Source organism: Aspergillus steynii (assembly GCF_002849105.1).
Source record: "Aspergillus steynii IBT 23096 chromosome Unknown P170scaffold_1, whole genome shotgun sequence".
NCBI lineage: Eukaryota > Fungi > Ascomycota > Eurotiomycetes > Eurotiales > Aspergillaceae > Aspergillus > Aspergillus steynii.
The window spans coordinates 601,735-614,278 of NW_020194398.1; the positions used below are offsets into that span (position 1 = coordinate 601,735).

General features: G+C 56.2%; 6 protein-coding genes across 6 annotated transcripts; 2 read left to right on the plus strand and 4 right to left on the minus strand.

The window, feature by feature from the left end:
• Nucleotides 1–431: 431 nt before the first annotated feature.
• P170DRAFT_469311 (glycoside hydrolase family 18 protein) lies at nucleotides 432–1,744 on the minus strand (the record flags this gene model as incomplete). Its single annotated transcript, XM_024852618.1, has 5 exons — nucleotides 432–1,209; nucleotides 1,270–1,397; nucleotides 1,447–1,460; nucleotides 1,516–1,581; nucleotides 1,636–1,744. The coding sequence occupies 5 exons, from the start codon at nucleotides 1,742–1,744 to the stop codon at nucleotides 432–434; spliced, it is 1,095 nt and encodes a 364-aa protein (XP_024709124.1).
• Nucleotides 1,745–3,326: 1,582 nt separating this feature from the next.
• Nucleotides 3,327–5,081, plus strand: P170DRAFT_442074 (putative amino acid permease; the record flags this gene model as incomplete). Its single annotated transcript, XM_024850437.1, has 3 exons — nucleotides 3,327–4,521; nucleotides 4,575–4,915; nucleotides 4,965–5,081. The coding sequence occupies 3 exons, from the start codon at nucleotides 3,327–3,329 to the stop codon at nucleotides 5,079–5,081; spliced, it is 1,653 nt and encodes a 550-aa protein (XP_024709125.1).
• A 69-nt stretch (nucleotides 5,082–5,150) lies between these two features.
• Nucleotides 5,151–6,213, minus strand: P170DRAFT_346326 (homocysteine S-methyltransferase family protein; the record flags this gene model as incomplete). Its single annotated transcript, XM_024843560.1, has 2 exons — nucleotides 5,151–5,291; nucleotides 5,338–6,213. 2 exons carry the CDS (start codon nucleotides 6,211–6,213, stop codon nucleotides 5,151–5,153), a joined length of 1,017 nt encoding a protein of 338 aa, XP_024709126.1.
• Nucleotides 6,214–7,293: 1,080 nt separating this feature from the next.
• Nucleotides 7,294–9,315, plus strand: P170DRAFT_469314 (uncharacterized protein; the record flags this gene model as incomplete). Its single annotated transcript, XM_024852619.1, has 2 exons — nucleotides 7,294–7,603; nucleotides 7,661–9,315. The coding sequence occupies 2 exons, from the start codon at nucleotides 7,294–7,296 to the stop codon at nucleotides 9,313–9,315; spliced, it is 1,965 nt and encodes a 654-aa protein (XP_024709127.1).
• A 77-nt stretch (nucleotides 9,316–9,392) lies between these two features.
• Nucleotides 9,393–11,188, minus strand: P170DRAFT_396773 (kinase-like protein). Its single transcript, XM_024846134.1, has 5 exons — nucleotides 10,914–11,188; nucleotides 10,501–10,835; nucleotides 10,057–10,358; nucleotides 9,809–9,974; nucleotides 9,393–9,713 (listed from the first exon to the last, which is right to left on the minus strand). Exons 1-5 carry the CDS (start codon nucleotides 11,156–11,158, stop codon nucleotides 9,529–9,531), a joined length of 1,233 nt encoding a protein of 410 aa, XP_024709128.1. The 5' UTR covers nucleotides 11,159–11,188; the 3' UTR covers nucleotides 9,393–9,528.
• A 114-nt stretch (nucleotides 11,189–11,302) lies between these two features.
• P170DRAFT_431627 (SDR family oxidoreductase) lies at nucleotides 11,303–12,542 on the minus strand. The gene has a single exon (XM_024848078.1). The coding sequence runs from the start codon at nucleotides 12,239–12,241 to the stop codon at nucleotides 11,357–11,359; it is 885 nt and encodes a 294-aa protein (XP_024709129.1). The 5' UTR covers nucleotides 12,242–12,542; the 3' UTR covers nucleotides 11,303–11,356.
• Nucleotides 12,543–12,544: the final 2 nt, after the last annotated feature.

Below are 12,544 nucleotides of genomic sequence, written 5' to 3' on the forward strand. Positions count from 1 at the left end.
ATTGAGACAAAATGGCCTTAACTTTGCTCGCTGAGGACTCGAAAAATCCATTGGAGGGAATTTATTTTCTCTTCATGGAGTATTTGTAACGTTACACACCTGAAGGGAATTATTGGTGCGTTGATATTGATGATATATATCCTATCCGAGCAATCATTAGACCAAGGACTTCGGTGTTTATCTGAGTCTCTGGCGTGTTCACACTAGTAATTGCACACATAATTGAGCATATCCTAGAAAGTCGTACAGAATAAAAATTCTCTGCAGTTAATAAAAGCTACTGGTTAGGAATACTATACGCATGACTCTTATATAAAGGGGAAGGGATCTAGGCGGCACCTGTACCATCATTTAGCTATACCAACCCAATCCTATCCCTGCATTCCTGTCCCCTGTCTCCCCTAGCTACGGACTGTGATGTCTCACATCAGCTAAATCCCCGTCCCCAACGGCTTCTCCGCCTTCGCCAAAGTCAGAAACCCCTCATTTTCACTCGCCCCATGAGAAACCGTACCCTCGACCACCGATGCCCCTACCGCCCCTTTCACACCACTCAAGAATCCCCCGTTCGCAAACACCTGACTCGCATCCCAGATCATCACGCCCCCAAAGCTACTAAACCCTTTCACATATCCAATGATCTCCTTGACCCGGTCCAGTGGCTGATATCCTGAGCCCGCGGCGCGCGTATTCCCAGGGATGCCCAGGAAGACCTTCACGTTCTTGTTCCGCGAGGAGGTCTTGGCCCAGTTATCCCACGTCGCGAAGTTGAAGTTGTTCTGCGTCGAAGAGCCGGGGACGTATGACTGCAGACCGCAGTAGTTGTTGTAGAATTGGATCCAGATGGCGTCGAACGAGACGGCGCCGTCGAGCATCGGGTTGTTCGCGAGGTCGGGGTAGGGGCATTGCGGGGCGGCGGTGAGATAGTAGGATTTGCTGGAGTCGGCGGCGTAGAGGGTGCGGAGTTGGTTGGCGAATGCGGGCATGTTGTTGACAGTGGCTTCGAAGTCGAGGTCGAAGCCATCGATCACGGCGTTGCCGAAGGGTCGGGATCTGCTGCTGTTGCTGACGGGACCGAACATTTCCCAAAGAAGTTGCGCACCTGCGATGGCAGCCGATTCGCTGGTGAAGCCGCCTTCGGTGTAGGTGGCGCCGCCGATGGAGAGGAGGATGGTCTTGCCGGCTTTCTGGCAGGTTTGGATGTCCTCGCTGTTGTATTCATGTCAAGAGTTAGTTTGTGGTGCTTGGAAGGAAAGGGAAGAGACGCACGCGATCTGAGGACAGTTCAGAAGAGAAGTCCCCGGGAAGGTCGTGCAGTTGTCACCAGCATTGGCAAAGTTGACTTCGGGGACTCCGCCGGCGCCGTTGATCCTGGTCAGAAAGGAGATTTGGAAGACCTGTGCTGTGAGTGTTGTGCAATGCGGAAACCAGGGAGGGATGGCATACATCGATGTTACTGTCTGTGCATGGATATGTTAACCCCCGTGGGAAGATCTTTAGGGTGGCCTCACTCACTCTGGCAATAATATGACAGACGCTGCTGGACATATTCGCCAGTCGACTGTCCATAGGAGTTCTGACCTGACAAACATATTAGCATCATGGTCACTTCAAGTGTACAGAGCAATAACACACCCCAGTAGACAGCAACATTGTTCCCAGCGTTCAGATCGATCCCCGCCTGCACCCCTTGCAGCAGCGGGAACACGATGGAAAGCAGCTTAATGGCATTGATAGGCGACATGACAGCGAGGGATGGACAAAAGACTTGCTCGGGTCCGGGCTGATCAGATCGGATCTCTCATACCAGAGGCATCCAACCCCTTATATAGACCTCATCCAAACAACACGCCAGTAATAAGTTGCAAGAGCAACCGCCACATCATCCGTGCCAGTCACACCTCAGGCAAAGGCCAGCGACAACATTCCATCCTCACCAGCGAGGAATGTAACACTCGGGATGCAGATCCAACCAAACCCTTCCGAGTCGAATCACAATCCCACCGTCGCGAACCCAACTGTCAGGGGAACGCACGACGCGAACAGACGGATAGGCAACGTAGCTCCGACTAACGACGAACGCAAGCTTAGCCCGTGAAGAGGGTACGGAATACCAAGTAACTAGCGGAAGTAAGGGCATCCGCGTGGTCGGGATCGGCACGCAGATGATCGCATCAGGCTGGTCACTGATCCCGGTTAAGATAAGGACTGGCGGGGGAAAGGTTACACGGCGCTTGCATGCTGCGCTTTTTACCCTATCCTCGTGGCAAAGCAGGCCGTGCCGAGGTGTTTCCAACGGTTACATTTCGAAAATTAGGCCGGCGTTGTGGTGTTGAAGAGCCTACGGACTCCGGTTTAGGGTTACGTGCAACAACCGGGGATTCTGCAGCGGTATGCGGTGGCGCCGACCAGGCCTCACCATTGGCGCAATGATACACTCCGGGTACGACCACCGGGTGTTACGATCGGTATTGAGAGCAGCTGGTGAGAATGCATGTCATGTTCGGCGGGTGCAATGTCCTGCGCATGCAGTCGGCAATGTAACCATTCTGCGGACGGGCCAATGGAACTGCTTTCAAGACAGTATTGTTGGTGATAACGCCAGGATACTGCAGAGTGCCATTGCCGTGGCTTATCACTTGAGGAGGCCTCGAAGCGAGATGAGGGGAGTACTCTGAGAGTGCAGAAATAGGAATCTGACCAGATTCACGATTTCCTCCTGCCTAGGTCGCATGCGCATAAGGTTGTCTCCACCTCCGCATTCTTGGACTGCCATGACTGTCTGGGCTGCCATGCTTCTAGTTCCCCTTGGCCGAGGCTTTCCACTGTTCCAGCGACTCAACTGGGCGAGATGCGATGAGTCAGCCGGATATAGTCCGGAGTGTTGACATCGCGATGTTGAGGCCATCCACGCAGACCATGCCGCTGTCCAGCCCTGTCTAGCCATGATGAGTGTCATGCATACGGTCTACGAACACCCCTCGAATTCCATGCTCTTCCATTGTGCTGCGAACCCCCTCTGAGATCATTCTCTGGTCCCTGTGCCTGACTCCAGAGCGCAAGTGTGGATCGGGTGGAGCCCTCATCCGCCTCCATGAATGGACTCGGAGGCCGTCCGAAAAGCACGCCGCGTGGAGAAAAACCCATCGGTTGTGCGAAGGCGGATCCCGATGTCGCAATGCGGCGGCAAGAAAAGCCAAAAAATCCGTCCTGGATCTCGGCCAAGCTGTCAACAACCCTCAGTTGCCATCTCGGACAAATCTCCCTCTCCCCTCTCCTCTCGGGAACGGCTACCGGCTTGCTTGCATGGGCATCGCTTGGACATCATGATCTCCGAAAAGACCGACGATCAGATCCAGCCCTCGCATGGCGCCGGATATCGCGGGGCCTACGTGGACGACGACCTCCCCGCGTTGAAGGAGGATGTGCAGCTGAACGTGGGCGGCCGCGGTGCCACGCAGCGCCGCCTGAAGAACTACCAGGTCAACATGATCGGGTTCTGCGGTGGTATTGGCACGGGTTTGTTCGTGGGAACGGGCGCTGCCTACGCCACCGCAGGACCGGCCGGTCTGTTGCTGGCGTATCTGGTGGTGGGTTTGGTGTTGTGGTGCGTCATGCAGAGCATCGCCGAGCTGGCGACGTTGCTGCCCACCGCAGGCTCGTTTCCTCACTGGGCCACTCGATTTATTGACCCGGCTGTCGGCTTCTCCCTGGCAATCTCCTATGGCTACTGTTATACGATCGCGATCGCCTCCGAAGTGTCGGCCGCCGCCGTCATCGTGTCCTTCTGGACGGACCTGACGCCCGCCGTGGTGATCACCGTCGGCCTGGTCTTGATTCTGGCGATTAACCTGATGAGCGTGCGCTTCTACGGCGAGACCGAGGTCGTTGCGGGTGCCATCAAGATCCTTTGTTTCCTCGGTCTGGTAATTGTGTCCATCGTCATCACGTCTGGCGGTGGTCCCAACCACGAGACGATCGGGTTCCGGTACTGGCACAACCCGGGGCCCTGGACGAATTACAACGGCATCACGGGCCCCAAGGGTCATTTCCTCGGCTTCCTCTCGTCGTTTGTCAACGCCTCGTTCAGTTTCGTCGGCGTCGAGACGGTCGTCATCACCGCCGCCGAATCTGTCGATCCGCACTATGCCATTCCCAAGGCCGCTCGTCGCGTCACCTTCCGCATCGCCTTCTTCTACGTCCTGGGCGCGCTGCTCATCGGCATGATCGTGGATCCTCGCAACGCGGCCCTCGTGTCGGGCTCCGACAATGCCAACAGTGCTCCGTGGGTTATTGCCATCCGACAGGCGGGCATCAGCGCCCTGCCTTCCATTGTGAATGCCTGCATTCTCGTCTCCGCCTGGTCCGCCGGAAATTCGTACTGTTGGGTCGGATCGCGCATGATTCTCGCCATGACGACGGATCGTCAACTCCCGCAGGTCTTTGGCAAGGTCACCAAGAACGGCGTGCCCTATGTGGCAGTCATCGCATCCTGGTTGTTCGGGCCGCTGGCCTATCTGAGTAAGTATATCAGGACTCCCCAACTTGGAAGTTTGGTTGCTGACCAAAATAAGGTCTCGGTTCGGGTGGCGCCTCGCAAGCCTTCACCTGGCTGCTCAATCTTAGCACCGTCGCCGGCTTGATCGCATGGGCGACGCTCTGCTTCTGTTACATCCGGTTTTACGCCGGGCTCAAGGCGCAGGGTATCAGCCGCACCACGCTACCCTGGATGGCTCCGCTGCAGCCATATGCCGCCTGGGTCGGATTCATTGGATCGACGATTATCACCCTCGTCGCTGGCTTCCCGGTGTTCCTGAAAGGGAACTGGAACACGTCCGACTTTGTCGCTTCCTACATCGGCATTCCCATCTTCATCGTGCCCATTCTGGGCTGGAAACTCGTCCATAAAACCAAGGTTTGTCGCTCTCCGTGCGCAAAGTGGTTCCTCGCTCTGACCATCACAGTTCGTCCGCGCCTCCAACATCGATTTATGGTCTGGTCGTCTGCAGGAAGGCGAAATTATCGAGCACACCAGCCCGCCGACCAGCGCGTTGGGACGCTTCGTGAACTGGCTCTTCTGATCGCCGAATCGCCGTGATCAGAATCTGTATATTAACCTATGCTAGCCGATTCTGTACATAGACGTAACTCTAGTCGGTCCCGAACTGCTCTCCCAGCTTTTTGATGTCGTAGTGTGATGCCTTGCAGCATCCGCCCACAAGGTAAGATTTGAACTGGTCCTTGGTGCGAGCATCCCGCACGACCTGCGCCAGCTGTACTTCCCAGGAACGCTGCGACCGTTAGCAGGGATAGAAATAAGGCGGTCAACAAACATACCGAATCATGGCTGGCATTTTCTTTCTTTTCCCAAACTTGCGTCGCAGTGTTGTAGACCTCCCCGTTCGTGCCGTCCGGGTAGAGCACCAAACTGGGCGCATCCTGGATCTGACCTGCAGACTGCATCTCTGCGACGCTGTTTCCGAACTTCTCGATAAGGCTGGACAGTTTATGGATCTTAGTGCAATTGATGCCAACACCCCATGGCGTCGCTTTGCCGTCCTCATTTTCCAAAGCCGCGCGAACAACCTGCTGAACGCTACTTCCGTCGGGCAGCGCGTCCGTCTCACCGGGGAAAACACAGGCGATCCAGAACGGAGTCGTGATGCCGGCCGCACGAATTGCCCTCCTGACAGCCCGAACCTCATCTAGTCTCGGCAAAGTCTCGAATGTCACATACTGCACGCGATGGATCACATCGGCCTCGACGAACAACTGGAGCCGCTCCAAATGCCACCGGAAAAGCCCCTCTTCGCTGTTGCGCTCGGCATCGTACGCCCCAGTGTACTCCTGGCCCGGGATCATGCACGCGCCGTAGGGACCCAGACTCAGGGCGATTGCGGTGCGATCGGTCTTGGCTTTCTCGGCGACTTCGACGGCTGTGCGCAGGAATGCGGGGATGGCGTGGCGGGGAATTCCGTCGGGGTATTGTGCGGTTTTGGTGCGCGCAAAGCCTTCGATCGAGACTTGGTAGGTTGCAGTCAGGAGCACGTCGACGTTGGCGGCCACGAAGTCGCGCTGGCAGGAGAGGAGGGTGGAGGGGTCGGAGACGAGCATATGCGATGACCAGAGCGGGGTGGAGGAGAAGTCGAATTTGACGCCATAGTGGTCTTGCAGGGACGTACCCAGGCCACCGTCAAGGAGTTGTACGGTCATGTTGGTGGAGCTATTTGCGTAGAGGCTCAGAGGAGAGGATGAAGATGAGACAGTGGGGTGAGAAGAGAGATGGAGAGAGTCGCACAGAGAGAGAGAGAGAAAGAGTCAAGTGACTGCGGGCGATATCAGCCTCACCGCCTGCGCCTTCGGAGAGTCGAATCTCTTCTCTTTTCCTTCTTTCTTCTTCTCTTCTCTCTCTACCTGCACTTCCTGCACTTCCTGCACTCCTGCATGTCAAAGTGACTTCTGTGATCTCTCAAGCTCACCATCACATTACCAAGTCAACCCATCCGTTCACTCAGGCTGAACTCCTGATGACAGCCCGCACCGGCCTTTTAGTTAAGGGGCTCGGACTGTATCAGATGTAGGATCCATGAATCAGGCAGGGGAATTTCCGCCCTCGAGCCCAGACTCCAGCCTTACGGGATACAGTTTAGCATGGCGTGCCATACAGCCGAATCGTGGAAGCACTGAAGCAAACTCCGGTTACATGCGTATGACAGCTACCGGTGCCGTGACTCGCAACTCGAGCTAAATGACTTCTTAATTAAAATGAGTCCAATAGATGTCGATTCTCAGAGCATCAACCGCCGAGAGTGGAGATGTGAGACAAACCCACTAGCTTAGCCAGGGGTTCTGTCTCATGCTGTCTTGCCCTCATATCAACTCGATGTATTAAGGGTCTCACAATGCCATCGTGAAACACGCTGCCAAAATTCTCCGCTGCTTGGCATGGATCAAACCACTCTACCTGACCCTCTTGGGTAAAAATTACGGAGTCTGCTGTCCACTTCGTCCGGACTATGGACTATGGATTAGGATTACGGGTCTCGTTGACCCATCACCTACTAAATTCCCGGCTTATTTCCATCTGCCTGGGCGAGTCTAGACAGACTACTCCGTAATTATGGAGGAACCACGATGCCCTCTCAACCGTAACTGCCGACTCTATATAAACGTCGATCCCGTCGATCCAGAGACACTTTCCTCTCCAGCAGACTATACACTGCCAGTTGCACCCCTACCTTTCGTTCTTTTCCTTTCTTTTTCGTTCGTTCATTCCTTTTGAAACCACCCACCATGCGCGGGGCATTCATTACTTCTACCATCCTGTCGATCGCGCTGGGCGCGACCGCAGCTTTGACCGAATCCAACCTTTCCAAGCACCCGGATGTGCTGACTCTCAGCAACTCCTTCAACCCCGTCAAGGAGGCCTACTGGACCGGATACCCTCACCACCGACGCACGCCATTCGCTGTTTCGCCGAACGGAAAGTCCGCCTACGTGGCTTACCTGGACGACAGTGAGACGGATGTGCATGTGCAGAAGCTCGATCCCAGCACCTTCAAGGCCACGGGAACGGCGGTGACTGTCGAGGGCGGAAAGGAGGGTATGTTGTGAACGGATTGCTATAGCGGAAGCTCTCACAGACTAACCATATCTCCAGCCGGTGGTCTCGTTGCCCACGATGACGGTTTCGCCCTGCTCACCAACGAGGCTATGCCCTCCGGTACCACCAACGCTCCCCCCAGCGACACCCCCGTGCCCGTGCTCTACCGCTACACCGACGGCAAGCAGAGCTGGAAGACCTGGCTGGGTGGACCCGACGTCCACGCCGACGAGGGTCTGGCCGCCTCCCCCGACATGAACGGTGACCTGGTCTACTCCGAGAAGGCCGGTCTCTACGGCGCCTACGTCGTGGTGACCGACTACGAAGGTGATGCGGCTGGCCACTTCGGTGACAGCATCCAGTACGTCGCCAAGGACGGCACGCTCAAGACCATCTCTGGCGCCAGCAGCGCCTGGGGATGCAGCCACAACACCGGTATTGCCTTCGAGGAGGCCGACGAGGCTCCCTTCGCCAGTATCTGTGCTGAGGACCAGGGCGCCATCTGGCTGAACACCAAGACCCAGGGTATGACCACCGACGGCGTCAAGATCTCCAACGAGAACACCACCAACGGTGCCGGTGGTGAGGCCATGGGAGGCATGTCCGGTTCCTACAGCTCTCTGGCCCGCTTCGCCGAGTCCAGCCGCTACATCTTCGCGTGGGTGTCGCGTGGCGCCATCGACGTCGCCGACAACGAGTGGATGGGAGCTGGATACACCACCGTCCAGAACCGCACCAACAACCGCAACGTTGCCATCTCCATGCTCTCCGACAAGTACACCCAGGTCGGCCAGCAGGCCACCTCCAAGGTCGGCTCCGAGGACGGTGACAGCCAAATTACCTGGTTGACCGAGGGCGACAACGACTGCTCCAACGCCCACGCCGCCACCTTCGGCAACGGCACCGCCCTCGTCACCTGGGAGGAGATCTCCAACCCCACCTGCGACTTCATCGCCATGGGCTGCCGTGGCGAGTTCGCCGGCACTTTCTACCAGCAGGTCGACTCCGACGGCAAGAAGGTCGGCAGCCCCTTGAAGAGCGAGGATACCTACGTCGCCGGTGACATGGTCACCATGGGTGATGGCCGCATCTGCTGGCCCTACGTCAAGATGGACTGGGACCTGTCCCAGGCCGTCAACACCTTCGGCGGATCCTCCTCGTCCAGCACCAAGTCGCTCAGCTTCGCCTGTCTGTCTCTGTCCGGATCCTCCTCTTCCTCGTCCTCGTCCTCTTCGTCCTCCACCACCAAGAAGGCCGCCGCCGCTGCCGCCACCACCTCCGTCAAGTCCCAGGCTTCCACCCTCGTGACCAAGGCCCAGGTCGCCCAGACCACCGCCGTCGCCGCTGCTCAGCAGAGCTCCGCCGCTGAGGAGGTTAACACCAGCGTTGGACAGGTCTCCCCTATCGAGGCCACCTCCGCCGCCCAGGAGAACGTCGCTGCCCAGCAGACTACCGTTGAGGCCGCTCAGGCTACCGTCGGCGTTGTCCAGGAGAAGAGCGCCGCTGCCCAGGAGACCACCGTTGAAGCTGCTCAGCCCACTGTTGAGGCCCAGCAGACCAAGGCCACCGCTGTCGCCCAGCAGGAGACTACTGCCGCGGCCGCCCAGTCGACCGGCGGCTGGCGCCATCGTCACCACGGCTTCCAGCCTCAGTGGTACCCCCAGGCTCCCCAGGCTGAGACCCGGCCCCAGGGAACTTGCCAGTTCAACTAATTGACTACGTGGGAGATAGGTAAATAGTTGCATTGTCAGCCAGTCAGGTATATGTTTATAATCCGTCAATTATTCATCTCATTTACCATATTACTACATTCACATCAAGCTTCTGTATCCCGCTGCCGTAAATACTATATACCTCAGTATAAACTCAGTACTCAGATAACCAAGCCGAAAAGATGCCGTAAAAGCCTTAGATATGAGGCCCATCTACAAATTCGCACGAATCCACTCATCCTCAGCTAACTCCCTCGCAGAACTCCGCTTGCCAGGCTCCCACTGTACCATTTTCCGCACTAGGCGTAGGAATGCCTCTTTATCCTCCCCTGTCAGAGTCGTTTCCCTCTGCTCAAGAGGTGTCCGGTCTTGCAATGGGATGCCAGCGCAGAATTCACCTAGTCAGTCAGTTAGCGGATGTCTGTAACGCGCTGTCTCTGGAAGGAAACGCAACACGCAACTAAACAACAGAAACAGGACAGAAAAAACTTACCCTCCTCAGAAAAGAACCTATGACTTGACTTCCCCCGCTCTAGAAGACTTCGCGGCGGAGGCCCAAGAACACGCATTATCTCTGCAATATGCGCGCGACTTCTATACTTATGGAGTTCCGGATCCTGCCCGGTGAACAGCGACTCGCCTTCGAAAACATCCCAGATCTAACCGCGCACCAAGTTAACCAAACTCAAGACGTAGCCAAACACCCACCCACTATAAGAATAAGAAAGTAATCCCACTCACCATACACCCCGCATTCCAAATATCCACGCTATACCCCCACGGTGCTTCTAATATAACCTCCGGCGCGCGATAAATATTCGGCTGGACGTCTTCGACATGCTCGGTTTCGCCAGCAACCGCGGACCCAAAGTCGCAGAGAACAGGGGCGCCCCATTTCTTGGGCTTTCGGAGGTCCCGCGACACGTAGATGGTTCTGCCGTCGATCTCTTTCCGGGGACACGGGTCTTGGAGTTCGCGCGCTTCGAAGTCGTGGAAGACGGTGTCGTCGGCGATTCCCATCATGATGTTGTCGGCTTTTAGGTCTGTAGGGGGAGGGGATTAGCCCGACGATTCCATTTAAGGGACATTGGGATTGGAAAACAAGACCACGACAGAGGTCAGATCAAGCGTCTTCCGGGCCTCCTTCTCCATAACAAAAAAAAAAAAAACAGACTTAGCACCCACCCGTATGTACAATCCGACATTCAGAATGCAAATAATCCAACCCCAAAAACAGCCTTAGCAGCACAAACGCGAGAACCGGCTTAGGGAGCCTGCGGACCGGATTCCGGTGCAAAAAAGCCCACACGCTCTCCCACAGCGGCGGGTGCACGAGACACCGATGCTGATCTTCCGGGCCGTCGGCATCAAACGAGTCCAGGAGGGATCTGACGGCGTCGCGACCTGGATGGCGGTTCGAGCCCCTCGCTATACGAGTGTACATGTTGAGCTCGTCGTCTAGTTGCGGGCCCATGGATTTGGAGGTGGTGTAGATTTTGAGGGTCACGTAGCGTCGATAACTGCATTCTTTGGTTTAGCAAGTATAGTCTGGGGGGTTGGCCTCGTTGGACTAAAAAGTTCAGAAAGGGGTTGTTTACTGCATATCCCTGGCCAACCACACTGTTGAGCTGGCGCCGAATCCTAATTTTCCGACGACTTGGTATCGATCGCGGAAGACCTCGCCGATTCGCGTAGGATAGTATCGAGAAGCGACATAATCTGGGATGGTTTCTTCCTCGATCTTTTGGCTTAGTGGGATCCGGGCGAAGTGAGGATTTGAGAAGTTGAGCGGTTTCCATGTTCGTCCGAGTCGGGAGAGGGATTGTAGGAAAGAGGCTATCATTACTAGAGGTGAAGCCAAAGTCAATTGACGGATGCACTGATGGCGAAGATGATGCGGATGGGATGTTTACCGCCGCCGGATGATGCATCGGAGATGTCTGGTCAGGTGATCACTCGATGAATTTCGCGAAGTAATAATTCCATTGATCAACAGTAGTAGTTTCATTAGTCGACATGATACCAGACACGACTCTATAGTCTACTGCACATCCGCACAATCCGTCTCCCCAACCACACCTCCCCACGTATCCAACATCTCCCTCTCCCTCTGCAAGCTCCCCCCAATCGCATCCAGCGCATCCTTCCCCAGCGCCAACCTCGCCGGCAAGTGTCTCCCCTCCTCCCTCAGCACCTCAAACCGCCCCGTCTTCGTCAACGCCTCATACATCACCTGCGCCCCCTTCACCGGATCCCCCGGCTGCTTGAGACTATACGCCTCCAGCGCCTCCCTCATCCCCCTCGTCGCAACATCCAACTCCGGGATCCTCTTCCCAGCACTAACCTTATGCCCGGACGTCAGAAACCCCGTCCGAAAATACCCCGGCTCGATGCACGTAACGTCGACGCCGAAGGGCGCGAGCTCGGCTTTCAAGGCTTCCGTATACACGCCGACAGCGGCCTTGCTTGCGCAGTAGAAGCCCGCAGAAGGAGAGCCGTTCCACCCGCCAATGGAGCCGATATTAGCGATTATGCCGGCGGAGCGAGCGCGCATGGACGGCGCGACGGCGCGGATGACGCGGACCGGGCTGAAGACGTTGACAGCGAACTGGGCCTCGAGTTCGGCGTCGGTGCATTCTTCAATGGCGCCTTCGAGGATGTAGCCGGCGTTGTTGACGAGGATGTCGATGGGGCCGTGGGCGGTGGTGATTTCGTCGATTAGGGTGGTGAGGGTGTCGGGGGAGGCGGTTGCTGGGTCGAGGGGTTTGGGGATGATGAGAGGGTTTTGTTCTGCTAGAGGGGCGAGTTTGCTTGGGTCTCGTGAGGTCGCGATCACGGTGTCGCCGTGCTGGGAGGCTGTGAGGGCAAGTTGCAGGCCGAGGCCGGAGGAGGCGCCGGTTATGAACCAGATTCGACCTTGGGGCATTGTTGATGGAGGTATGTGTGGATGTGTTGAGGGATGAGGGCTCGAGTTCAGCGAGAGAAAAACAATGCAGGCAAGAGACGCCAACAGTCATTCTCTGATTTATATGATGACTGGCCCCTTCAGGATGCGCTAACTCCGATGTATGCGGAGATTGGACTTATCCCCGTTCAGTTATCTTCTCACGATCTGATCACTGCATCGCGGATTTATGACAGATCTGTTTCAGTCAGCCTTTCAATGTAGATTACAAACCCGATGATCAGTTAGTATGTGCACTCCTCGCTCTGTACACAAATCTTACTG

Coding starts and splice junctions, on each gene's coding strand:
- P170DRAFT_431627 (XM_024848078.1), bottom strand. CDS start 12,241: ATGCCCCAAGGTCGAATCTGGTTCATAACCGGCGCCTCCTCCGGCCTC.
- P170DRAFT_396773 (XM_024846134.1), bottom strand. CDS start 11,158: ATGATAGCCTCTTTCCTACAATCCCTCTCCCGACTCGGACGAACATGG. Junction 10,836..10,913: donor TGGTTGGCCAGGGATATGCA/GTAAACAACCCC, acceptor CAAAGAATGCAG/TTATCGACGCTACGTGACCC. Junction 9,714..9,808: donor TAGGTTCTTTTCTGAGGAGG/GTAAGTTTTTTC, acceptor CTGACTGACTAG/GTGAATTCTGCGCTGGCATC.